Source organism: Nelumbo lutea, chromosome 2 (assembly GCF_056320005.1).
Source record: "Nelumbo lutea isolate HS-2025 chromosome 2, American lotus-T2T, whole genome shotgun sequence".
NCBI classification, from domain to species: Eukaryota; Viridiplantae; Streptophyta; class Magnoliopsida; order Proteales; family Nelumbonaceae; genus Nelumbo; species Nelumbo lutea.
This window is the reverse complement of record NC_142685.1, coordinates 59,115,425-59,143,374: the sequence shown is the minus strand read 5'-3', so window position 1 is coordinate 59,143,374 and position 27,950 is coordinate 59,115,425. Positions and strand designations below refer to the sequence as shown.

The following is a 27,950-nucleotide window of genomic DNA, read 5'->3' as shown; positions in this document are numbered from 1 at the left end:
TAAGCTTCAATCAAGCTTCCTCAGTGTCATTTCCAAATTATGGAAATTCGAACCAAAATAAATTATATAAATCCATTATCAAGATTTTGAAAAACAAAGAATATCACGGAGAAAAGCTATATATTTTAACAACACCAAAATATAAAAAGCCGTTCCGTTTCTTTAGATCAAAAGAGCGCAGCCGTTGATGGGGAAGAAAGATGAACTAATCCAGTAAAGGAATATTGCCTTCGAAAGTTCATGCAGAACATTTTCCCTAAGATCAGGATTGCTTAAATCGAACACCAACTGCTCGGCCGAAGCCATATTACGGTCTTTGCTGACCTGAGCGGTGTTGGGGTTGGCAGAAGAAGTGTTTGGACCGCCAAAGGGAGGGCTCGGAGAGACCGATTGAGGCAGCATCAAGGTCCGGTGCCGAAGAAGAAGAGCCGGTGACGGATTTTCTTTTCTGGATTATAGAACATGTTCTGTTCGGTATGTGGAACACACGTGTGATGAATGTGGCGAGTGGCGACCGAATCTTGAAGAAAGACAGAAAGAGGCCTGTGATGTCAGAGGTTCTAGTGGGCCCTCTCTAACGACGTGGTTTAGCCGCGTGACGCTGTCTTCGCATTCGCAACAACCGACTCCGAAGGCAACCGATATCACTTTCGCTCATAAACCATTAGGCTCGATCGATTTGAATAAGAGATTTGAGCTCGTGTTCGAGTTCGGCTTGATTCAAAAGCTCAAAAAGTTTAATTTCGATTAGCTTTGATTATAATTTTTTTAAGTAGATAAGGTTTTCCTCAATTGTCAAGGTGCCAAATTGAGGTCTTCATCAGCAGATAAGGTGTTGAGTTGAGGTTTTCATAATAGACGAGGTGTTGAACTAAGGTCTTCCTTAGCTGATGAGGTGCCAAGCTGAGGTTTCCCTCAGTTGTCAAGGTGTTGAGCCGAAATCTCCCTCAAGGTGCTGAATCAAGGTCTCCCTTAATGGTCGAGGTGTCATCTAGCTCGAGCTCGATTCGAATTAGAGACTTGAGATTGAGCTCAAAAGTTTGAGTTCGGCTCGGCTTGAACTCGACTACCTTTGATTATAGGTCTCCTAGCAACCGAGATGCTGAACTGAGGTCTCCATTAGTTGGAAAGAGTGTGGCATTCTTGTAATTTATAAGAGAGAGAGAGAGAGAGGAGAGAGTTTGTAGGAGAGAAAGATAGTGGCATTCTCGTAATTTGAAAGAGAAAAAAAGCAAGAGAGACCGAAAGAGAGAGTATGTAGGAAAGGGTGGCATTCTTGTAATTTGAAAGAAAAAAAAAAGAAAAAGAGAAAGAATTGGTAGAGAGTGTCATTCTTGTAATTTCTATAAAAATAAGGCAAAAAATATTGTTAGATTCCATTTCCCTCATCCTTATGCCTTCTTACGTACACATTTCAGTTTAATATATTTACTAGCGGAGGGGGCCTTGCGTTACAAGGGCTCACTCATAAACTATCATGCTCGAGCTCGATTCGAATTAGAGAATTGAGATTGAGTCAAAAGCTCAAAAGTTCGAGCTCAGCTACCTTTGATTGCATGTCTCTCAAGTAGTCGAGGTTCTGAGCTGAGGTCTCCCTCAATTGCCGAAATGCCAAAACAAGGTCTCCCTCGGTTGTTGAAACGTCAAGCTGAGGTTTCCCTAACAAACAAGGTGTCAAGCTAAGGTCTCCCTTAGTTGACAAGGCGTCGAGCTGAGGTCTCCCTTAGTTGTCGAGGTGTTGAGTCGAGATCTCCCTCAGTGACCGAGGTGCCAAGTCGAGGTCTCCCACAATGGTCGAAGTGTCATCTAGCTCGAGCTCGATTCAAATTAGAGACTTGAGCTTAAGCTCAGAAGTTCGAGCTCGACTCAAACTCGACTACCTTTGATTGCAAGTCCCCTAGCAGCCGAGATGTTGAGCTAAGGTCTCCCTCAGTTGGAGATAGAGTAATATTCTTATAATTTATGAGAAGAGAGAGAGAGAGAGAGAGAGAGAGATGGCATACTTGTAATTTGTAAGAAAAAGAGAGAAAGATAGAATCTGAAAGAAAAAAAAAAGCAAGAAAGTGAAAGAGTTGGTAGGAGAGAGTGGCATTCTTGTAATTTTAAAGGGAAAAAAAAGCAAGAGAGAGAGAGAGAAAAGAAAGTTGATAGGAGAGAGTGGCATTCTTATAATTTCTACGAAAAAAAAAGGTAAAAAATACAGTTAGATTCCATTTCTCTTATTCTCAGGCCTTCTTATGTACACATTTCAGCTTAATATATTTACTAGCAAAGGGAACCCTACGTTGCTGGGACTTGCTCATAAACTATCAGGCTCGAGCTCGAGCTCAAGCTCGACTACCTTTGATTATAGGTCTCTCAAGCAGTCGAGGTGCCGAGCCGAGGTCTCCCTCAATTGTTGAGGTGCTAAATCGATGTCTCCCTTATCTACTGAAGTGTCAAGTTGAGGTTTCCCTAGTGGCGAGGTGTCGAGCTAAGGTCTCCCTTAGTTGACAAGGTGCCGAGATGAGGTCTCCCTCAGTTGTTGAGGTGCTAAGCCAAGATCTCCCTCAGTGACCGAGGTGTTGGGCCAAGGTCTCCCTTAGTGGTTGAGCTATCATCTAGCTCGAGTTCGACTCGAATTAGAGACTTGACCTTGAGCTCAGAATTTTAAGCTCGGTTCGTCTTGGCTCAAACTCGACTGCCTTTGATTGCAGGTCCCCTAGCAGCCGAGATGCCAAGCTGAAGTCTCCCTCAGTTAGAAAGAGTGACATTCTTGTAATTTGGTAGAGAGAGAGAGAGTTGGTAGGAGAGAGAGTGGCATTCTTGTAATTTAAAAGAAAAAACAAAAAGATAGAGAGTTGGTAGAGAGTGGCATTCTTGTAATTTCTATGAAAAAGGGAAAAAATAATGTTAGATTTCATTTCCCCCATCCTCAAGCCTTCTTACATACACATTTCAGCTTAATATATTTATATAGATATAGAGTTAGTCGTTGAGCGTAAAAACTATTTTATCCTTATGAGTTGCCATTTACAGCAGGCTCTCAAAACAACCCAGGCTATATTTTACTTTTTTTTACAAACAGCCAAATTTTTTCTAGGGCAATTCAGTATTCTGAACCATGAGTGTGACACATGGTCAACCACCTGTGCGACTGATCACTTGTGCAATATGGAAGAGATATCGGATTGGCTGAATGTGATGGCTGTGATAGATGTTATATAACCAGTATTCAGTAATAACGCCCCAACATCAGTCATTCAGTTTAAGTGAAAGGTTTTTTTTATTGTAAAGCAACACCAGAACAAACAACAAAATTAAAAATTAATTAATTAATTAAGGTCTAACCAAGTCTTGGTTAGCTAAAAGTTGGATCCACTCAGGCGGATCCTCTAAGAAGAGCCCAGACTCCGTCAGACCTCTTCTAACCAACTTATGAGGTACCATATTTCCACATTTGCCAACATGCACAAAGTGAGTAGAAAGGACAATACACATGAGAATGTCCATGCACAAAAACTTGTGTTCAAAGCCATGTCAACCTTCTTGGCATTCAAAGCATGGACTAAGTATAAGTTGTCTGATTACACAAGAATGGACTTGTCCTTGTATCTGTTCAGCACTTCCAAGCTCCTTACAATGGCTAGAGCTTCTGCTTGTATCGGAGATGCCACAATAGACTTTTCAAAAACAACTGCTAGCACAGTCCCAGTTGAATCCACCAAGATAGCCCTAAAACTTAAGCGTCGTGGGCACAAAAAGCTACCATCAACATTCATTATTGAAAATTCTGGCCTTGGCGCTTTCCAAAGAACAATTGCCCTTGCTTCACTATCGCGTTGCTGACGAGAAGAACCTTGCAATCCGACTTGGGAAATCCTTTGTCTCTCTCTCTCTCTATATCCACATCCTATATAAAACAAAAAGATCGAAGCTCGGGTTTGGGTCAATATTTTCAAACACTTTCAAATTCCTGATTTTCCAGATAATCCACATAGTCAAAAAAGAGAAAGCAATCATATCATTATTAACACTTTTATCAGTTGAGCACCTGGTAAGCCAAAAGGAAAGCCACTATTAAAAGGAGCTCAAGTTACTCTCCATAAATCTAACTCCGAGGTGACTACCAAACCACACAACTTTAGCATGAGAACATTCAAATAAGCAATGCATAATTGTTTATGAGCTGATGGAACAAATAGGACAAGTAGCATCAGATGTCAATTTTCTTTTAACTAAATTATCCTTAACCGCAATCGCATTTACATAGCATTTCCATACGAAGTTTTTAATTTTTTTATCTATTTTAGCTTTCCATAACTTTGACCACTAACTTTTCTTTAGCTATTCAGCAACGCTACTTTCTTCTCTTGATGGATTTCTCCCACTTTTCAAGGCTTTTAGGACAAAATAGCCAGATTTAACTTTATAATGTTCATTTGGATTGAGAGTCTACCTGAGTTTATCATCCCACTGACCCTTTGACAAGTTTCTACTAAGAATACTTGTTGCAATTGGGTCACAGAAATTGGCCCAAATTACTCTCTCATTTCCAACCAATAAGTCCTTTACCCAAATTAAATCAAGATTATTTGGTCTAGGGCCTGTAATTTTAAAAGACTTAAAATTTTGTAGCCAAGGAACATCCAAAATCCTGACCTTTGCACCCGAGCTTATTGCTCAACATGTTCCTTTTTGGATAACCTCTCTATCTGTTAAGAGGCTCTGTCACCCTCATGACCCATGCTTTGAAAACTTATCAATTAAGAAAATTTTATTTTTAATGTATATGGCTTTGATCACCTTAACCCATAGGTTGCCCTCTTCCTTGCAAATTCTCCAAACTTGCTTGGCTAGAAGAGCAAGGTTGAAGAGATATGGGTCCCTAAAGCCCAAACCACCCGCTAATTTATTCCTACTAAATATCTCACAACAAACCCAATGGGTATTCCTGGAGCCCCGAGATCCCCCCACCCCACCATAATTTTGCTTGGATGCTTTTCAACTCCTTACAAACACCTTTCGGAAGTAAAAAGCAGGACATGGTGTAATTTGGAATGGCACTGGCTATAGCCTTGATCAAAACTTCATTCCCTGCCTGAGAGAGCATAGATTCATGCCATTTGGACATAAGCTTCCCCACTTTTTCAATTAGGAAATTAAATAGGGCCCTTTTGGACTTCCCAACTTGAGTAAGTAGCCCCAGGTAAATAGAGGAAATATGCACCCTCCTCATTTTCAGAAATTTGGCCAAGATTCTTTGAATTTTGGGGTTTAATTCCTACTGAAAAAAAAAAAATCAAACTTTGAGAAATTTACCTGTTGACCAGAGCTTTCTTCATACACCTTGATAGTGTCCAAGAGAGCCTTCCCTTCTCCCAGGCATGCCTTAGTGAATATGTAACTGTCATCTGCAAAAAAACAAATGAGAGACAGTTGGGCAATTCTTGGTGATGGAAATACCTAAAATTTTCTTTTGGTGCATTAGCTCTGTCAGATTAGTAGAAAGGACTTCAGAGCAGAACAAAAATAGGTAATGGGAGAGAGGATCCCCCTGCCTCAACCCTCTTTTAGGAAAAAAATTTTGATCCCGGCCTTCCATTAATTATCACTCTATAAGACATTGTGGAGACACATTGCATTACCCAATTCACCCATTTGGGCCCAAATCCTAATTGGATAAGCACTTTTTATAGAAAAGGCCACTAAATTTTATCATAAGCCTTACTCATGTCAAGCTTTAGAGACATTAAAGGAGTTATACCCCTTGTTTTTCTCATAAAATCAATAATTTCATGGGCATGTAGAATGTTATCCTGAACACACCTGCCTGGAGTAAATGCACTCTGATTTTCACAAATCAAATTCCCCATACGAGGTTTAACTCGGTTCACCAAGACCTTTGCTACGAACTTATACACTGTGTTGCACAAGCTAATATGTCTGAATTGAGAAAGGTTAAAAAAAAAATTGCCTTCACAATATCCTCTCCTACAATTCTCCAATACTTTTGGAAGAAGTGCTTGGAAGTCCATCTGGGCCGGGTGCTTTCCTTGGGGCCATTTGAAATAAAGCATTTTTTATCTCATCATCAATTATGTCTAATTATGGCAGTTCTCTGTCCATCTCATTCAACTTAGGAATCGCACAGTTCAATAAACTATCATGGATTCTTGGGTGTGAGGTCTTGAAGATTTGTTGGAAATGGTTCTCAAGTTCCTATACAAACCCCTCTTCTGTAGATTCCACTTCTCCATTAGTTTTCCTGATAAAAGGATTATATTTTTGCTACCCATCCCTTTCCAATTAAATGAAAAAACCTTGTATTCTTGTCTCAACAACTCAGCCAATTCACTCTTGATTTTTGTTGCCACATAATTTCATCTCTCTTAAGCCAGACAGCTAGCTCAGCTTCCAAAGTTTTGACTTTGGTAGCATTGAAATTTTGGCATCTTCTCTTAACTCCATTATCCAGTCGAGTCTTTAAGTCCATAATTCTTTGTTGGACATTTCCAAATTTGTCCTTGTTCCATATTTTTAGACTTTCCTTTAGCTTTCTACATTTGTTGCCTAGACTGAACTAGTTGAAATCAGAGTTCACACATTTCTAGTAACTTTCTAAGATATTTGGGAAATGGATCCGATCCTATTTGCATTTGTTGGATTTTTGGACCGTGTATATATATTATTTGTAGTATTTTATATTATCACCTATCTATATAAATATATTAAGCTGAAGTGTGTATATAAGAAGGCCTGAGGATGCAAGAAATGAAATCTAACAGTATTTTTTGCCTTTTTTTCATGAAAATTACAAAAATGTCACTCTGTCTCCTACCAACTCTATCTCTCTCTTTCATACAAATTACAATAATGCCATCTATCTCTCTCTCTTTCAAATTATAAGAATGCCACTCTCTCCCCTACCAACTCTCTCTCTTATAAAATTACAAGAATGCCATTATCTCTCCAACTGAAGGAGACCTCAGCTCCGCATCTTGGCTGCTAGGGGACCTACAATCAAAGGTAGTCGAGTTCGAGCCAAGCCAAGCTCAAACTTTTGAGATCAAGCTCAAGTCTCTAATTTGAATCGAGCTCGAGCTAGATGACACCTCAACCACTGAGAGAGACCTCTCGACACCTCGGTCACTGAGGGAGATCTCGACTTAGCACCTCGACAAGTGAAGTAGACCTCAACTCGACACCTTGTCAACTAAGGGAGACCTCAGCTCGACACTTTAGCAGTTGAGGGAGGCCTCAATTTGGCACCTAGGCTCGACACCTCGACTGCTTGAGAAACCTATAATCAAAGGTAGCCAAGCTTGAACTTTCGAGCTTGAACTTGAGCTCAAGTCTTCAAATCAAGCTTGAGCTTGATAGCTTATGAGTGAGGCCTTGCAACGCAGGGCCCCCTCCGCTAGTAAATATATTAAGTTAAAATGTGTACATTAATGCCACTCTCTACCAACTCTCTGTTGCTTTTTTTTCTTTTAGATTACAAGAATGCCACTCTCTCCTTACCATCTCTCCCTCCCTCCCCCTCGCTCCCTCTCTCTTTCTTTCAAATTACAAGAATACCATTCTCTATCCTACCAACTATCTCTCTCTCATAAATTACAAGAATGCCAATCTCTCTCCTACTGAGGGAGACCTCAATTCCGCTCAGCTGCTAGGGGATTTGCAATAAAAGATAGTCGAGTTTGAGCTGAGCCAAGCTCAAACTTCTAAGCACAAGCTCAAGTCTCTAATTTGAATCGAGCTCGAGCTAGATGACACCTCAACCACTGAGGGAGGCCATTGGCTTGGCACCACGGTCACTAAGGGTGATCTCGGTTCAACACCTCGACAATTAAGGGAAACCTCAGCTCAGCACCTTGTCAACTAAGGGAAACATTAGCTCGACACCTCGCATGCTAGGCAAACCTCAGCTCGACACTTCAGCAATTGAGGGAGACCTCAATTTCGCACCTCGACAATTGAGGGAGACCTCGGCTTTGCACATCGGCTGCTTGAGAGACCTACAATAAAAGGTAGTTGAGCTCGAACTTCTGAGCTTTTGACTCAAGCCAAGCTCAAGCTCGAGTTCGAGCTCAAGTCTCCAATTCAAATCAAGCTCGAGCCTGATAGTTTATGAGCGAGCCCCTGCAATGCAGGGCCCCCTCCAGTAGTTTTTTATAAAAATAAAAATATGTAAATAGTTGAAAAATAATTGTATTTGTTTTTTCCCTTTCAATAATTTACTATTTTTTCATAAACTAAACTGAATCGGGCGAGATTTGTATAGTCAACCACCTTAAAAGGAATTAGATTTGGATAAATGCTTGCAGGATTCAGCCGAATTTTTAAATTGAATTTGGACTGGAATTCATATTACTGTAACGGATTTGAATCCAATGTGATCCATTTGTATTCCAATTATTGGTTATACATTCGGTATAACAATGAATAGGGATGGCAATTTCGTGAGAATTTTCGGGTATCCGACCCGTCTCGACCCTAATAGGACCCGTTTATCAAAACCCTACAGGGTTTGGGACGGGTTTGTGATTTTAGCTTAAAACCCTATAGGGTTTGGGTTTTGACTTTAGCTTATCCGATGCGTGATACCTGGGATGCATAAATATGAACCCATAACCCATTATATTATATATCATGCACAAATTTTAAAATTTAAGTAGTAAGATAATTATTCTATTATTAATATTTTTTTGTATAAATTTCTTAGGATTAAAATCATCATTTGATGTAAATTAGGATTTGATAGATTGTTTATTTTATTTGGTTATAAAATACTAATTTAAATATTATTTATTTTAAGTTTTAGTAGGAATTGTTAATCATATATATGTATTAATTGTTTTGATGAATGCAAAAGTTAATAAAATCCATTTTATTTCATTAAATAATACAAAAGGCGAGATGACTTAGTGGCTTAAATTAGTGCTAAGAGATTTGGTGCTATCATTAATTGATCTAGGTTCAAATCATATTATAAGCATTAAGAAACTTCTTTTTGGTTGAAAACGTTTGGTCAAGGAGTTTAACGGGTGGGACGTGTCGGGACAAGTTTAACGGGTTTGAGATGGGACAGGTTTGGGAAATTGAGAGGAAAAGTTATACGGGCTTGGGATGAGTTTGGAATCAGGGATATATAGGCGGGTTCGGGAATGGGTCAGGCAATTTGCATAGGTACCCTACCCGTTGCCATTCCTAACAGTGAGCAAAGTCATCTAACTAGTGTCAGATCCAATATATAAATACAACCATCTAGATCACAACAAGGGTCAAAAGTCGATCAATCTGAGCACCAGGTTCATTATTGACCCATTCGAGTAGGCTTTAACTTTGACTAAGTTGCTTAAAAAATGAAATAAAATAAAATATATAAGGCGGTGTCCAGCACTATGTTCATCTCGTGGACGAGACCAGTTCATGCTATGTCATGGACCTGTCCCGTCCACACCCCAATTTCACGTCCACAACAAAAAGTTGTGGTTAGGGCCCACCCACACTCTATTTTTAATCCCCTACTTCACACTCTCCCTAAAAAGCTGAAACCTTATTGTCTATTTCACATTTTAATATTTTTGTCATTAAAATATGAATTATTTTACTTAAAATTATATTTTTAATTTTTAATGTTTTATCAATAAAATAATGTTTTTAAATATTTTAAATATATTTTTTAAAAGTTTAATTATTTTTCTACTGTTTTTATAAAAAAATAATATTTATTGGTTAATATTAATTCATTAATGCAATTTTTAATATATTTATCATATAATATGCAAAAATTAGATATTTATAATTAACTGTGTAGATCAAGGTTTTCGAACCACCGTTTGCCCTAGGAACTGTCTAGGCAAGCGGTTTCGTTTTACCCCAAACCCATCTTTGGCCAAAAACTATTGAAAAACTCAACAACCCGTTGACCCAAGTGATCAAACTGTCGACCCATTCAATGGTTTTTAATTGTTTTTTATTTTTTTAATTTGTTTGTCAAAATGGGTCGTCCATTTGAACTGGACGGTCACACCGTCAACCCGAAAATCGGTAGCCATAATGGTTTCATTTTTTGGTCATTTTGTAAACCACTGGTGTAGATCATTCATAAATGTATATGAGATACATGAAATAACGTGGCTTTTGGCATTCTAAGCTGGGCCCAATCACGAAAGTTCTAAAAATTATGTATGGTGGAATTAGGAAAGCCAATCAATGTATTCTAAACACCATAAGAAAGTAATTCCAAGTAGCCTATCTGGAACATGGATGCTCAACCATCACAGCTAAATCACCAGAGCTCGCCTCCAAACAGACTCTTAGAACTTGTTTAGAGGGTTTTCAGTCTTGAATTCTTGATTGATATGTGTTGACCAAACCACTTTGCAACAACTATTAAAAATAACTTCGTTGGAAAATCAACCTTTTTGGGATCATGTATCCATAACTTCAGGTTTTCCAAGTTTTCCAACATGGTTTCATGGATTTTAGTGTGGGGCTTACCTTGTAACATTGTGTGAAATCCCTCTTAAATAGGAGGTCAAGCTAATTTTATGGAAAGTCAAATTGGCTAAATGAATACATAATTAGACTTTTTGAGTTGTCACCAAATAAAATTTATAGTTTTTTTTTTTTTTTTGTGTGTGTGAACACTCCAAATCCTGTACCCACAAATTGTTTTGACATCCATGCATATGAGTGAGCAACTAAGCATGAGTCGATTCGTTTCAATTCCATTGCGAAACCTCTAACCTACCTTGTAGGGGTTTGTTCCAAAGTTTTTGGAACTAAAACTTACCCTGTGAAGGTCAATTTTGACCTTAGTAGTTATGGGGTCATTTCTAGGGTTTACCCGTGGAACATGTTCTTGTTTTACTATCCTATTCCGAAAAAAAATTAATTTCTTAAGCCATCCTTATGGTTTAGCAAATTAACTAAGTGTACCCCTACTATTTAAAAATTGTCTAAGGGTACCACTACTATTTATGACAATTGACTAATACTTCCCTTACTGTTATCATTCTGTCATAAACTGTTCACATGTACCATCATGTGACTATTATAACTTTCAAAAGTACCCAACCTACTCTTTTATGTTCGAAAATGCCCTTTTTGTTTGGGAGAGACAATTTTGCCTACGTACCCTTTTTATGATTCTCTGTTATCAACTCAAGAGGGAGGGAGCAGGCTTAAGTTGGTTATCTCCGGCATCGACACTGGCATCTGCATACCAGACACAACGAAACTACAATGGCCATGGCGATCTCCGCCACGCTCAATCTGGCACACTCTGTTCGCTCTCCCTGAATCCCCCATCTTCAATACAAAAAACCCAAATGATTGATTGATACAAAACCCAATAGATGATGAATATCAATCCAAGAAACCCATCTGTGTGTGCTTTTTGTAGTTTGCAATTTCTTATCTTCTTCTTTTTCTCCCACTGTTTTCTTTGCCCTCCAACCACCGGAGTAACAACACCACCAAACTTAGACTCTCTCTACTCTCACTCAAACTCTGCTTGGGCGAGTGAGAAGAACAACGAAACTACCAATTGAACGAGACAGCCATGGTGATCTCCGCCATGCTCAATCTAACACACTCTGTTGGTTTCCTAAAGCTCAATCACCACCATTCGTCCTATGGTTCTCCACTTCTCCTTTCACCACCCCCACATCGCCACCAACGGAGTCATCTCTGGCTTCCCCTTGATGTGGCAGGTGAAACATAGTCAAAAGCCAATATTTTAGTTTTATTGGGGCGGAAACGGTGACAATGGTGGAAATGGTGGGAACTACATTCATGGTGCATGGAAGAGGTGGTGGTCATGGTGGAGAAGGGGAAGGAGGAGAGTATGGCGACAAGAACAAGGTGGAGGCGATTTTGGCACTAGCAGAGATTGGGAGGTCTTTGGATAGTACTCAGTTGGATTTAGCTTCGACAGTTGAGAAAGGAAGAATTATTGGAAAGATTGTTTTCCATTACTTTGATTCAGAGAAGTCACTGTATTTCGGTGGTTGCTTCAGTTTTGGTGGTTTTCCATTACTTTGATCTAGATAAGTCACTATATTTTGGTTGTTGCTTCAGTTTCGGTGGTTGGCTTGATGATTTCTTCTTGGTTAAGGTCACCATGATCTCAAATAAAAAAATGTATAGAAAAACTTTTTTCTCACCAAAAATCCATTGTTCGGAAGTTGTAGTGATGACATTGGTGCTCGGTTTTGTTCATATTTAACGATACTGGTAAGACTTAGTCAATTCGCTAAACCATAAGAAGAAGCATGCTCTTTAAAAACTTGATTTTCAATAAATATAATATATAGCTTAAAACTTATACCATCTTTATTGATTAAATTCGGTAATTTAATATGTAGATTATCATTATGTAGATCAAAGCTTACAATTTAAATTTAAATTTTGTAACTATTACATCTTACATTGCTTGTTTTACACATTCAAATATTAAAATGAAAACAAATGATCAAATCACTTAAGTAAATGAAAAATTACACCTGCACACATGTCTTGAAAATAGCTTATTTTCTTACTAAAAATAGTTTTAAACTTGTCCTACATTGGAAAATTACAAGTTTTGTTTTGGACTTTTTAATACGAGCTGATTTACACTCCTTAGATAAAGAGATGAGAGTATGGAGGCTTGCTACCGTGCAACATGCACACACGCGGGGTGCATGCGCGTGCGACACAATGAGGCGTTTTAAAGGCGCACTTTGCTCACACCTGTGTGGCTCACAAATGGAGGCTTTGACTTTTGCTGCGATGTTAACCATTGATGGAATCAACGGCCATGATTCGATCAGGTGTGATCAAGAGGCACCACACACAACACAACACAATTTCGGACATTCATGACTCTTCATAGATTATTTAAGGAGAACAAATCAAGCATTTGCACACACACACACACAACACAATTTCGAAAATCACTCACTCACTCACTCACTCACTCTCTCTCTCTCTCTCGGTCCGGTTTGCTACCGTCTCATATAAGGTTTCTTCGGAGACTCTTCAACTTTGCTGGTTGCATATTCTCACTCTCAAGGCTCTGTTGTATCCTGGGAATGGATTTGCCTGTGGCCCAATAGCAAACTCAATGAAATTGAGTGTGCAAAAATAACGTTCTAAGGATAGTGTCTTCAAACGCACCTCAGAGCTTCTCCTCCAAGTCTCAATGACCCCATTTTCCCAACATAACAACTTCTCAAACAAAATATGGAAGCAATGTTAAATATTTAAAAAGTACAACAAAATGTAAAAATAAAATATCATAATTGAAAGAGATGCACTTGAGAAAAAGTTTCACTAAAGTTTCCAATTAATTAGCTTTAATGGAGCCTCGTCTTATGCAAGTTAAAAATCTATGCACACGGAACCCAACCATACAATGGGAACATCTCCCATGCATGTTTGTTAAATTCATAAGTTGATATCCTTAATGTGTAAATGGGCATCAATGCTCACAAAAGTGTGGAGTCTTTGCTTGCAAAAAATGTTATTGCGCTTAAATGGCCTAATGGCCATAACATACCCATTGAGATCATTTCAATGAATAGCAGTGATATCACTCTATTTGCTTCACTCTTGGCACTACTTCTATTAATGTGCCTGAGGCTTGGGCTATGTGGGAAGCCCACAATCTGGCCCTTAACTTCAATGATCATCCAACTACGATTGAGGGGGACTCGAAGATTGTTATTGGCTACTTAAAAGAGTAGGTTTATCCACTGTGGAATCTTAGGAACATCATCTTGGGTTGCTTAAAGTTGAAGGAGTTTATGGAGCGAGGTGTTCGATACAGGCATGTGTTTAGAGAGGCAAACCAGACGGCAGGTTGGCTCATTCATAAGGCGATGTCTTCTACTCATTATGTTTTTTGTTTTAACTCATGTAATATTCTGAGGGATCTTTATTTTATTTGCTTTAGTGACTTCTGGGGTCGTGCTTCCCCCGACTTGTGTAGCACATTTTATTTCATATAAAAAGATTAAGAAAATGATATTTTGGGAACTTAAAACTTTGAAAACTGAGCGAAAATCAAGTTGATATCGATTTTTGACTACTAAGTACTAATAGGCTAGCCTTAAAAAAAAAAAGTCAAACTTTTGAGCTCAAGCCCAACCAAAGATAAAACCTGACCCCAGAGTTGACCCAACCCGCGAACCCGACCTAACCCAACCCAACCCTACCCAAAAAAGCAGGGTTTGGGTCTCATATTTAGCTATCTGAATGCGAGAATGAGACGACCCACCAATCTAATCCGATAAATCTAGGTTGGGATGGGTCATGGGTCAACCCGTTGACCCGATTGTCAAGTCTAATTGGGACTATTTATGCATTGTTAGAAGTTACCACTCTTTAATTTTTTCTATTTAGTCTTTACTCTTTATTGTTTACTCTTTAAATTGTTAAATGTTCAAAATTTTTATTTTATATTTGGAATTTTAATATTAGTTCATTTAATTTTGGCATTTACATGTATTTTTTCTTTATTTTTTAAAATTTTAGTTGTTTTTTGGGATGACCTGAATTGACCCATGGGTCAACCCTAACTTTAACATTTAGGGTTAGGCTCTAACATTTGATAACCCAACCCCATCCGAAATCTGCTCGAAGTGTCTTGACCCAACCCGATCCCGACCCACCCAACCCAATTGTCGGGTCTAGTCAAAAGCATTAGCTTGTCAATGGGACTTTCCTTCCACGACAAAATTAATTCACAATATCTCATTTAAATATTATCCATGCTAAATGCATTGTTTAGTGAATAGATGTGTTATGCAAAGGTAGCCAAGTTGACAACCCCGATTGTTGAATAATATAGATGCACGCCAGGCAAGTTGAGTTGGGTTTAAGTTCAACTTATGCCCAAACCTAATAATTGGGCCTGAGGCCCAAGATTGAGGGTAAACCTGATTTGTCCAATTTAGGCATAACTTGCATTGAATTTTGATGCATTTGGGTTGGGCTTGGGCCATGCTTGGAATAATCAACAAACCACAATAAAATTTGACATAAATGCATTTATGTATGTATGTATGTTTTTATGCAATTGTGTATCTATTATGCATAGAGGTGCCAATTGGATGGATTTGGTCCAACCCGATCCAATCCAATGCAATTCCACTTATAAATGGACTGGACCCAATCTAGCCCAAGTCCAATACAAACCAAATCCAATCCAATCCATTAAAATGTAAATGGATTGGATTGGATCCAATCCAAACCAAATGAAATATAAAAAATTATATAAAAGCACTTTTAGCATTGAAAAAGCACTTTTGTGAAAGTACTTTGATAAAAAATATTTTCATAAAAGTGCTTTTACAAAAGCACTTTATTGAAAGTACTTCAAAAAAGTGCTCTTGTAAAAACACTTTTCGAAAAGTACTTCCATAGACCTTTTATAAAAGTGCATTTGTAAAAGTACTTTTATAAATGTGATTTTGTATAAGTGTTTTTATAAAAGTGCTTTTATACAAGTACTTTTGTAAAAGTGCTTTCGTAAAATTTATTTTCATACAAGTGATTTTCTACAAGTGCTTCCATAAAAGTACTTCCGTAAAAGTTTTTTTTTTTTTTTGTAAAAGTGATTTTATAAAAGTGTTTTCGTGTAAAAGTAATTTTATAAAAATGCTTTCACAAAAGTAATTTTATAAAAATGCTTTCACAAAAGTAATTTTATAAATTATTTTCATGAAAATATTTTATTAAAGTGAATTTGTAAAGTGCTTTCATAAAATTACTTTTACAAAAGTGCTTTTATAAAAATATTTTCATGAAAATGCTTTTGTAAAAATACTTTCAGAAAAGTGATTTTATGCTGTTTTCAGTTTTGATTGATTTCAAACTGGACAAGGGTTTGGCATCATGATTGGATTATTGGAAATTTGGTTTAGGACTAATTCAAACCAATAAGAATATAGACCAATTTATTTTGGATTGGCCCAATCCAATAAGTATAATGGACCATCCAAATCTAATTTGATAAGATTTGGATTGTATTGAATCCAAACCAAACCCGGTCGATTGACACCCCTACTGTATGTATGCATATAGTCAAGGTGTGCTTGACTTACCTAAGGATTAGGCATGAGCCCAACCTACAAGTCCAATTCAAAAGGAAAAAAAATAAAAGCCATAACTTTTGAGTGCATGTCCAATGCAAAGACCAGAAACCCAAGCCCAACCCATACAAAATTGTGGGCTGGGTTGGTCTAGGCTCAGCTTTAAGAAGAAATAGATGCCAATCTCGTGGTCAGGACAAGTGGCAATAGCGATTGTATGAATAACCAATGACAATATAATTAGTGAATAGGATAATGGGTTAACTAATTCAGATCGGTTCCCCATAAAGTGTGCTCCCCAACACATTAGTGTGCATTAAGAACATCTCCTGTATTTGTCGTGGGATATGTTCCTAATGCACGCTTGGGAGCTAGGATGCGCCATGGGGCCCTTTCTATGTGCTGTCACTATCTTGGACATTGGTTCATGTGGTCAGTGACAAATACCCCATTGAACATTCATTTGTGGCAAATATACCCCCTGAGCTTTCACTTTGCACCAATCCATCAATTAACTTCGAAAAAGGATTATCATTAAATTGTTTTTTAATACCCGAACTACCATTTTTTTGTTTGTTATAATGATTTGTGATTTGATTAGTTTTCCAAAATATAACATTGAAGCCCTTTTGGTTGCAAAAGGGCTAGAGTCCATATTCAAATGAAATGGTAGAAGTTTATTATATATATATAAATTTAGGATTTTGTTTGGTTTTTCTTGATTTATCGTAGAACATAGTGGATAATTTTTATATTTTAAGATGATGAAAGACATTCATGTGAGTGAATTAATAAAAAAATTAAAAAAAGTTTTTTTCTTCTATGCCAATGAAATGATTTTTGTTATTTTTAGCTGGTTTCATTTAGGCTATGTTTGGTTTGAAGGAAAAGGTATGGAAAGGAAGGGAAAGACAGGAAAACCAACACAAGGTTTATAAAGGTTTCCCTACATTTTTTTTCAAACCAAACATAGCTTTAGAGAACATGAAGGTTTTTTTGTATAATTAGGATTTAAGAGAAAGGAGAAAGAAAAAGAAAACAAGAAAAGTTTAGGTGAGCATTTTGGTAATTTAATGCATTATATTAACTAATTAACGATAGGGCGTATTTGTCAATAAGTGAATGTTCAAGGGGTCTTTGCTGTAAATGAAAGCTTAGGGGTATTTGTCAAAATATAAAGGGGCATTATCTAAAATTCACCCATGACTTTTTTTTTTTAGTTATTTTTTGTTTTTACATTTCTCTTAAACTTATCATGACTTCTCAAAACCACTAAAGAACCCTTGCAAACAGATTCTTTTTATTTTATATATATATATATATTTTTGTTTGGATCCAAAACTCACCTTCTATTAAGATTTCAGTTAGATTGTTGTTAGTGATCATTAATGGGAGCTGTCCATGTAAGCATTTAAGTCTAGCCAACTTGGGTTCCAAGCTTAGAACATAAAGCATCGGGTTTAGATCTTTTACATTTAAGGTATTGCATATATATATTATTAATACATTTATTTTATATACTATTAATATAAAATATTATATATAATATATATTACAAGTATCATATTATAACATTTATATATAAATACATAATATAACATAAAACAACATATATGCATATTAAAATTTACGGGCCTGGTGTTAACTCAGATTCAAATTTGATATAATTTTGTCATAAAAAATATTTATTAAACTTGACTGACCATTGAAGGATATTTTGGTCATGTAAAATAATTAAATCCTTATGTGTAAAATCACCAACATTAAAACAACAGAAAATCTAGCCGAAGGTGAGCTTTTGGAGTTTAAAAAAGTTAAAGTTTAGGAGAAATGCAAGAAATTCATCGTGAGTTTAAGAGAATACTACATTAAACAATCAGGATACGCCACATTGGCCAATATTACGATTAAAACCGTAGGGGATTCGTTACTTAGTACTCACTATCATTAAGTAATATACGTAGAAGTTGAACAGCACCGTATTCAGAAAAAGTAAAAACATGAGTGACTACAGAAAGTCACGAAGGAAGGACATACGAGAGTTCCCACCAAACCCAAACATTTAACCACTGGTACCACACCAGAGAGACCGACTAACTTTTTATTTTATCTCTATGTCTCGAGTCTCAACAGTCCGCATTCAACAACGATCGGATCTGATATTCTGATCATTCCCGCGAGTATCAGAACTAAAAATACATAATCAAATGCAAAATTCGTTACAGGTGTTCTCATCGAACCTACTTCGCTATCGTGCGCCTTTCTACAGAACTCGAACTCTGATTCAGATGCACGCATTGGTGTTTGATTGAAATGGGGCTTACCTCGCTTGATCTTGGGGCCGTGCGTTGAAATGCAGCCTGGTTCGTCTGCATTCCGTAGCTCTGAGGAAAACTCTTCCGTATTTGATGGACGTTTAATTGGGGGCTTTGAGAGCCCTAGTTTCTTTTTCTTCCTTCCTTTCCTTTTTGTTCAAGGAGGAGGAATGGATTTATCTAAAGTTGGAGAGAAGATACTCAGTTCAGTCCGATCCGCCAGATCTCTGGGACTTCTCCCCTCTACTTCTGATCGACCAGAGGTAAGAGCGTTGTTCTCCAACTGTCTCTCTCTCTCTTTCTCTCACTCACGCACTCGTACACTGACACACTCTATCTAATTGTATTTTGGAGCTTAGATATTGATCATCGCTATTAAACTTGCAAGCCAACTTTCTGGAAACTGAATTATGATGGCTGAGCAATTCCCTTGTTCAAATAATGTGTCGTTATAGTTTCATAGGTAGCTTAGTGCATTATTACTGGTTTTAAGGTCAGATGACTAACGTGGTCCGTGAAAGATTAAACTGAACCAATTTGCATTCTGATAAGAGGTATGGGGTATCCATGAAAGACTAAAGTGAACTAATCTGTCTTATGATGAAATGTTGAATCATTTTCTATTAATTATCTGTTTTGGAAACTACAAGGAAAACTGCAACTAGCAAACTGTAGCTTGAATGTCTTTTTTCTCCCAAGGAGTTTATTGTTGAATTGATTTACTTGTCAATTACTTGATACTGATTGAAAACTCAAAATGTTTACAATGAATAGCTTTGCTTTGAGCAAGGAGCAAGAGATTGAAATTGTACAGAAGTTAAATTGTTACAGATCGTTATGATTATGGTGCACTGTCTCAAGCATACTAACAAAATGTTAATGCTTAAGTGCATTTTTAGAGGTCTAACAAGCTTCTTCTGGAAATAGAAGCATATTTAGATCCCTTTGTCACTGCATAATCTGATCAAATTGAATGTGGTGGATTTGGACAGCAACAAAACAACCTGTTGCATCAGCAACGACCTCTAACTCAAAATAAACTACATTCTGATCTTCTAGTTATCTATCCTCTGTATCGTTAACCATGCCATACGACATAGTTTTTAAGGTGCTAAGGCAAGGCTAGGTGACCATGGATTCTGCCCCTTCTGAACTAGTTTTTTTGGTTTTATGTATTGACCTACCATACAACATAGTTTTTAAGGTGCTAAGGCGAGGCTACAACATACCATGAATTCTGCCCCTTCTGAACTAATTTTTTTGGTTTTATGTATTAACCTACAAATCTCAGCACTTACTTTTGTGCCTATGCCTTGCTTCAAGTAGGCTAAACAAAATATTAGAGTTACAACTTACAAGTTGGAACTTAAAAGAGCTGAAGGGGGTGTAGCCCCTGTTTCAGACCAAGAAAAGAAAAGAACCCAAGAAGAAAAAGGGGGTGGAGCCCCTGTTTTAGATCAAGAAAACCTAGGGAACAAATACTAAAATAAAAGAAAAGTAGAAGGTGGAGCCCCTGTTTATTTTGACATACCACCTCCCACTTTATCAAATGGTCCTTCCTACTTTCCCCCAACTCCCAAAGAAAATCTCTTATCAATTTCTTCAATATCTTGGCTTCCTCAGGTGGAATCCTAAGGACAAACAGGAAATAGGTTGGCATTTTAGCAAGTGTGGTTCTTATCAAAGTGATTCTGTCCCCCAACAAGATGTAATTCTTTTTCCACAAAGTCAACTTCTTTTGAAACCTCTCTACCATTGGGCACTTGAAACTATTCTCCCTAAGATTTTCTCCTAATGGAAGCCCCAAATAGGTCATTGGCCAGGAAGAAATGAAGCATCCTAAGCATCTTGCAATAGCCTCTACCTCACTAATTTTTGTTTTTTTTTGTTTTTTAATTTTTTCCCCTAGCATTACCCTTCACAATAATTTAAATTTTAAACCCTCGTTGGGTAACAAATAACTTCAAAAAATCGAAAGAACCTTATTAAAGCAGATAAAAATAACGAATGCATAGCAGCAGCTAGTTTATAAAAATCAAAATCTTTCTTCTTATCCTAAAGAAGTTGCTACAACCAACTTTCTAATCTTAACTACCCTTTCGGTTTCAACACAGCACATCAACTTTCTAAATTAAAGTGATTGTAGCCTACGATGTCCATAGAATTCCCATCAGCGAAAAAGATATCCACACTACGCCACAAGAGTGCTTGTAGTGGTTGATTCGTATTTCCAAACGGGTGGAAGCTTCTTTGTCCTCTTGTAGTAGCGAGCAAGACGGTGGATCCTGCTTTCGACCAGAATCAACCTAAACTTGGAATCCTTATCATTCCTATTCCTCTCAAGATGCTTCCGGATGGCAACAACCTTCTTGATGAGGTGGTACAGATCCTTAGGAATTTCAGGGGCAAGCCCATGAGCTTTTAGGATACGCAGGATCTTGTTCCTAGTTACACTCTTGAGTTGAGCTATACCATGAATCACGAACAATGACACCGATTTGTGAAGGAGTCGAACACTTCTTTGCGAACTTGTAGATGTTGTCCTCAACATTCGAAGCAGAGATCTTCAGCCAAGAGGGTGGAGTCCTCTTGTACGGTAGAGCCGATGAAGAGATACCCTTACCGTGACTGTGCATACAACCATGGTGACGGCATTGGAGTGGTGGCTGTCTCTCTCCCTCTTACCTCTTTCACATTTCTTTTGAGACAAGCCAAGACAAGGCAGAAACCCTCCCCCCACCTCACTAATCTCTAAGTTGACACCATCCACACAACTCTATCCAAGATTGATTCTCAAATTGGAAACCACTCAAAGCTTCTAACCAACTCCTTAAGATTTTTCACCTTCTCAAGATCACCCCCGTCATAGAAATTTAGTAAATCATTTGCAAATTGGAGATGGGTAATTGGAATACCATCTCTGCCTGTTCTCCACCCCTTTACTATATCCTCCTTGTCATCCTTTGAGATCATTCTACTAAACACACCAGCTATTGAAGTGAAGAGGAAAGGTGAAAGAGGGTTCCCTTGCCTAATGCTTGTACAAGCTGGGAAGAAATCCTTGATCATGCCATTGACTAGGATAGAGTAACAACAGGAACTAACACAACAAAAGATCAAATTACACCACTTGTCCCCAAAGGCACAATTTCTCAATACTTGTAGAAGGAAATGCCAATCCACCAGACCATAGGCCTTTTCCAAATATATCTTATAAATAAAGTCTTTTCTTTTAGATCTTTTCATATCCTCAACACACTCATTAGAAATCAAGATCTAATAAGTTATTTGTCTCCCTTGTGCTTGGCTGAGTAAGGAAGGGAGAATTGCTTTAAGCCTCGGAAACAAATCCTTAGCTAAGATTTTGTATATGCTAGTCACCAAACTAATTGGCTTGAAATCCTTAGGGTTACTAGCATCATGCTTCTTAGGGAATAGGGCCAAAAAAGTGGCATTGACTCTTGGACCAAATTCCTTAAGAATATTACATAAATCATCATTCAAAACATCCCAACAATCTTTATAGAAAGCCATCATAAATCCACCCGGGCTTGATGCCTTAGATCTATCCATCATAAACACTGCTCTCTTAATCTCTTCTTTTGTAAGATTCCTTTCTAACCACCTTGCTTTTTTCTCTCCCAATCTTGGCCTCTCAAACCCTTCCCATGGTAACCTCTCATTCAACAACCTTCTAAAAATGGATTTAAAATGATCCACAAAGATTCTAGCAATTTCATCCTGAGTGGTAATCTCTTGCCCTTCTATCTCTAATTTGGCCACTAGGTTCTTCCTCCTCTTTTCATTTGCTAGATGATGGAAGAATCTAGTATTCCTATCACCTTCCTTAATCCACTTGTGCATTGATTTCTGCCTCTAGTAGATCTCCTCTCTGAGTAATACATTTTCTAAGTCCTTTTTCAGCTGCCTTCTTAATTCTCTATCCTGTTCACTTGACAACCCTTGGGATTCCTTCTTGTCCAACTTTTCAATTTGTTTGATTAGATTCATTTTTTGTTCTTTAACCTTGTCAAAATGATTTATATTCCACTCCTTCAACTCGATTCTTAGTCTCTTCAACTTCTTATGAAATATAATTCCTTTCCACTTTATCTCCCTTAATTCCTCATCCCACCATTCCTTCACTTTACACCCAAAGTTCGGATGAGTTAGCTACATATTTTCAAATCTAAACGGTCTGGTCCACTAATTAGGGATTCTACACCAGTCTTCATGGGGCAATGGTTAGAAATGAACCTAGGCATAGGTAGATCTCTAGAAACCATATTTCCCCAGTAATTCTCTTAGGCTAGGTTGAAGAGGAACCTATCCAACTTCGAGCATAGAGGATTATCTTGGAGATTAGGCCACATAAATCTAGCTTACAAAACAGGAATTTCTTCAACTCACAGACTTCTATAAAGCCATTAAATTTCCTCATGCTCGTTGTAATTGACTATAGGAAGTTGTTACTCCTTTTGTATCTCGTGACATTAAAATTTCCTCCCAGGCACCAAGGACCATCCCATAAACCTTGAATTACATAAATTCCTCCCACATTTCATTCCTTTATCTATAGGTATTAGGGCCATATACATTAGTAAGCACCCAACAGAAACCATCCTCCACATTCTTGAATTTAATGGAAATGGAGAATCTACCTATTGATTCCTCCACAGATTCCATTACCTCATCCCTCGAGCTAAGGACCAACTTACACTCCTGGACCTCCAAAAGCTTCTGACCCATCTTCCATCCAGATTAGAGAGCTTCTTCTCTTGCATCATCACAATTATCAGGCTTTTCCTTCTTAAGTAGATCCTTGATCAGCCTCCTTTTTCTAACACTTCCAACCCTCTCACATTCCAACTGACAAATTTCATAGCTATACTTATTTTTTTTTGATAAATAGCTATACTTTAAATTTAGACCCTCCTTAAACCAAGCTCCTTACCTAGAGTTCTTCCTCCTCTCTTCCCTTCTGCTAAACTCAAGATCACCTTCAATGTTAGAAATTAACCTTTGCACTTCAGTTCTTTTCTTCTTTTTACTCTCTCTCCTGTTATAGACATATTTCTTGTCAGCCGTTTGAATTTCTTTAACTCATTTTTGTAGCCCCAAGTGACATCTTCCAGATTATTTAACTAGTCCACCACTGTCTTTGAGTCTCCTTCAATCAAAAGCTGCTCCACGCCCACTTCTTTTGCAAGAAGTATTCCTTGTATTGCAGCTAGCAGTTCTGCCCGGATAGAGTTCCCAACTCCTAAAGGGCCAGAGTAGATTAAGACAACCTCTCCAGCCTCATTCCTCGGTACACCTCCCATCCCAGAGGGACCCGGGTTACCCTGGCTACTCCCATCAAAATTCAGTTTCAAAGAACCAAGAGGAGGGGGGGACCCAGCTAGTCACTGCCCTTCCCTTGTAGGAGGAACAGCTTGCTACCAACTTCTAATCCTTCTAATAATCAGTAAAAGTAAAATGGTTAAATAATTCTAGAGTCTTTAACCAATGTAAAGACCTGGACAAAATGCAGTCCTTTAAGGTTTGACTGCTTCTTCCTTTTTCTTGGAAGATTCTGGCATTCCTTTCTTCCCATATTGTCCATAACAATGCTGCTCGTGAGCATCTCCACATTTTCCTTCCTCTTTTATGGGGCCAAGAGAAGAAAGAAGGGTTAAAGATTGTGCTTACTTCTGCTGGCATATCCCAACTAGACCCAAACAAAGATAGAAGCCAAGCCCAGAGCTCTGCAGTGACACTACAAGATAAAAATAGATGATTACAATCCTCACCATGAGATCTGCAAAGAATGCACCAGTTTGGTGAAATACAAAGGACGGGTCTTCTCTTTTGTAGGTTGTCCATTGTGTTTACTTAACCATGCCACACTTCCCCACACAAAGCCATAACCTTGGGGGGGACCGGCCTACACCATACTTCTTTGAAAGGGAAACTCTGATGAGAGGGAGATTGGCAAAGGAACTTGAAAAAGGAACCACAAGAAAAAGACCCTTTGGGGTGAATGGCCCAAATCCTTTTATCAGGTTTCGAGGGATCCAACCAAACCTTATCAAGGAGACATAGAAGATTGGACAAACACTCAATTTCCTCATCCCTTAATCCTCTACAGAAACCAAAATCCCAAGACAAAGTTGGTAAGGATAAATTTGGCGGAAGGAATTTTGAGATCACCTCATTTTTATACAAGGAAACAGAGTACAATGAAGGAAAAAGGTCTTTCAAAGGGAGATCTCCAACCCAAATGTCCTCCCAAAACCGAATAGAATTACCTGAACAAGCATCATACCTGACACAACTAAGGAACTGCGGAAGAACTTTGTGAATTGCTTTCCAAGGTGTGGCTAGGTTAGCCCTCCTTGATGCACCAGCATCCCAACCACTCTCTGAACATCCATGAATACTCTTCACTACTTCGTGCCAGAGTCTATCCCGCTCCAAAGGCCATCTCCACAACCACTTCCCTAACAAAGCTGAGTTCTTTTTAAGCACATTCCCACGCCCTAATTCTCCCTCCTCTTTGCTTCTACCCACAACCCCCACTTAATTAAATGGTCTTTTTTACCTTCTCCCGATTCCCACAGAAAATCTCTCATCATTTTTTCCAACTTCTTCGCTTCCCTAGACGGTATTCTAAAGACGGAGAGATAATAGGTAGGTAGATTCATGAGGGTAGCTTTTATCAAAGTGATCCTCCCACCCAAAGAGATATAATTTTTCTTCTAAACAGCTAGTCTCTTTTCTAATTTCTCCAAGGCTGGGGTTCAGAACCTACTCTCCCTAGGGTTTGCTCCCAACGGAAGCCCTAAGACAAAGGCCAGGAGGAAATGGAGCACTCAAGACAGCCTGCAATCACCTCAACCTCCTCAAAAACTAAATTTACTCCGGCTATGCAATTTTTTCCTAGATTGATTTTCAAATTAGAGACTCGTTCAAAAACTGTAATCAATTCTTTCAAAATTTCCACCTTCTCACCGAAACCTCTCTCACAAAAGATCATCAAGTCATTTGCAAACTGAAGGTGAGTGACTGGAATTCGGTTTGTGCCTACTCTCCAACCCCTTATCATTTTTTCCCTATCAGCCCTAGTGATAATTCGACTAAACACATCAGCTACCAAGGTAAAGAGGAAGGGTGAAAGTGGGTCCCCTTGTTTGATTCCCCTACTAGCTGGAAAAAAATCCCTCACCACCCCGTTTACTAGGATGGAATAATGATAAGAGCTAACACAACCAGTCATCCAACTACACTGTCTTTCCCCAAACCCACACTTCCTCAAAACCTCTAGTAGGAACTGCCAGTCCACCAAATCACAGGCTTTCTCCAGATCAAGCTTACAAACAAAGCTTCTCTGCTTGGACCTCTTCATCTCTTCCACACGTTCATTGGCAATCAGAATCTGATCAATTATCTGACGCCCTTGGATGAAAGCCCCTTGAGCCTGGCTAATAATGGAGGGGGGAGGATTTCTTTAGATGTAAACTAGTTCTCACAAATAGGTGTAAACTTGAAAAATTAGAGAGAAAAAGGAGGAAGAAAAGTAAGAGCAGTAGTACAGGAGAAGAAGATGGATAAAGGAGGAGGAGGAAGAAGAAAGGTTCGAATAATCCTTCCCTTTCTTCTCTAATCCCTTTTACTAACAATTAATTTTAAAATAATTGCAAGTATGTCCTTAAGTGGGCGGCAAGCTAGGCAGTAACATAAAGAGATCAAACAAAAAGAAATAACAGACCCATTGGATAACAGGAAAATAGAAAAAAATATTACAAGAGAAGATACTAGGATCCATTCGGCCCAGTCTCTTTACACTCCCCCTTAAGCTGAGCATAGATATCAATCATGCCCAGCTTGCTTATGTAGTGTGTCATTTTCCCTCTTGGAACTTTTTTGGTCAAGATATTGGCTAATTGTTTGTTTGATGTGATGAATGGCAAACAAACTTCTCCTGAGAAAACTCTTTCCCTTATAAAATGTCTATCAACGTCAATGTGCTTAGTTTTGTCATGTTGAACAGGATTATGTGCAATATTGATAGCTGCTTGTTTGTCACAGTAGAGCATCATTGGCTTCTCATAGTCAACCCCAAATTCTTCTAAAAGGGATTGTAGCCATAGTACTTCTGACACACCATGTGCCATTGCCCTGTATTCTGCTTCAGCTGAGGATCTAGCAACTACAGACCGTTTCTTACTCCTCCATGACACAATGTACTTAGCAACCAAAGCACAATAACCTGAGGTGGATCTCCTATCATCAATACATCATGCCCAATCAGCATCAGTGAAAGCTTCCAGTTTCATGTGTCCATGTATGGCAAATAGAATACCTTTCCTTGGAGTACCTTTCAACTAACACAGAACCCTTTTTGCAGTAGCTAAATCAGTATCTCTGGGAGAATGCATAAATTGACTAATAACACTTACTGCATAGGAAATGTCCGGCCGAGTCATGCAAATATATAACAACTTCCCAAGTAGTCTCTGAAACACCCCCTTATTAGTTAAAAGGTCACCATCTGTAGCAGAAAGCTTATGATTGGGATCAATAGGAGTGGAGATTGGTTTAGCTCCAAGTTTACCAATCTTAGCAAGGAGGTCAATGACATATTTATGCTGAAAATGAAGATACCATCCTTAGATCTAGCAACTTCAATGCCCAAAAAATACCGAAGATCTCCCAAATCCTTGATCTCAAATTCGGAGTTAAGAAATCTTTTGAGTTTACTAACCTCTTGAGTGTCATTACCCGTGACCACAATATCATCAACATAAACTATCAAAAAGGTCACTAGAGAGCCATTTCTCTTCAAGAATAGGGTATGATCAGATTGAGTTTGTGTGTAACAAAAGGAGACAAGAGCAGCCTTGAACCTCTGAAACTAAGCTCGATGAAACTGTTTGAGACTATAAATAGATATCTGCAGTTTACACACCTTGCCTTGCATTTCCTTCCCATACACCCCTAGAGGCAAAGACATATAAACCTCTTCATGTAGGCCTCCATTCAAAAAGGCATTTTTAACATTAAACTAGTGTAGGGGCCAATCAAAAGTAGCGGCTAGAGATAACAAGACCCGGACTGAGGTCATCTTAGTTACAGGAGCAAATGTCTCAAGATAGTCAATACCATACATCTGAGTGTAGCCTTTAGCAACTAGCCTAGCCTTAAACCTCTCAATAGATCCATCATAATGATATTTAATGGTAAACACCCATTTACAACCCACTGGTTCCTTCCCTTCAGGCAAGTTAACAATATCCCAGGTATGGTTCTTATGCAAAGCATCCAGTTCAGCCATCATAGCATCCCTTCATTCAGGTTTAGATAAGGCTTCTAGTACAAACCTGGGTATCACATGGGAAGAAACAGAAGTAAGAAAAGAGTAGTAGGAAAGAGAGAGAAGGCTGTAAGACAAGTGTTTGGCGATACAATGGGCTGTACACTTCCGCTTGCCCTTGCGGAGAGCAATAGGAAGGTCAAGGTCTGGGAAAGATGTAGATGGGTCAGAGGAAGGCTGACCCATTACCTCAGTAATGATGGGAGGAGC

At 38.3% G+C, this 27,950-nt stretch overlaps 2 protein-coding genes and 1 pseudogene across 5 annotated transcripts in view; 1 reads left to right on the top strand and 2 right to left on the bottom strand.

Annotated features, from left to right (window-relative positions):
- The window catches only part of LOC148870992 (uncharacterized), a 41,392-nt gene extending 40,643 nt beyond the window's left edge, over positions 1 to 749 (bottom strand). Inside the window, exon 1 of one of the 2 annotated variants that reach the window (XM_088969029.1) lies at positions 229 to 749. In XM_088969029.1, coding sequence (XP_088825155.1) covers positions 229 to 402 — 174 coding nt within the window. In that variant the 5' untranslated portion in view covers positions 403 to 749. The remainder of the gene's footprint in view (positions 1 to 228) is intronic. The other variant, XM_088969030.1, reaches the window with a different exon arrangement.
- A 17,306-nt stretch (positions 750 to 18,055) lies between these two features.
- The window catches only part of LOC148870990 (coiled-coil protein), a 109,959-nt gene continuing 100,064 nt past the window's right edge, over positions 18,056 to 27,950 (top strand). Inside the window, exon 1 of one of the 2 annotated variants that reach the window (XM_088971157.1) lies at positions 18,056 to 18,648. In XM_088971157.1, coding sequence (XP_088827283.1) covers positions 18,424 to 18,648 — 225 coding nt within the window. In that variant the 5' untranslated portion in view covers positions 18,056 to 18,423. The remainder of the gene's footprint in view (positions 18,649 to 27,950) is intronic. The other variant, XM_088971159.1, reaches the window with a different exon arrangement.
- LOC148870991 (small ribosomal subunit protein uS15 pseudogene) lies at positions 20,568 to 21,022 on the bottom strand (annotated as a pseudogene). Its single transcript, XR_016108225.1, has one exon. The product of XR_016108225.1 is annotated as a small ribosomal subunit protein uS15 pseudogene (transcript).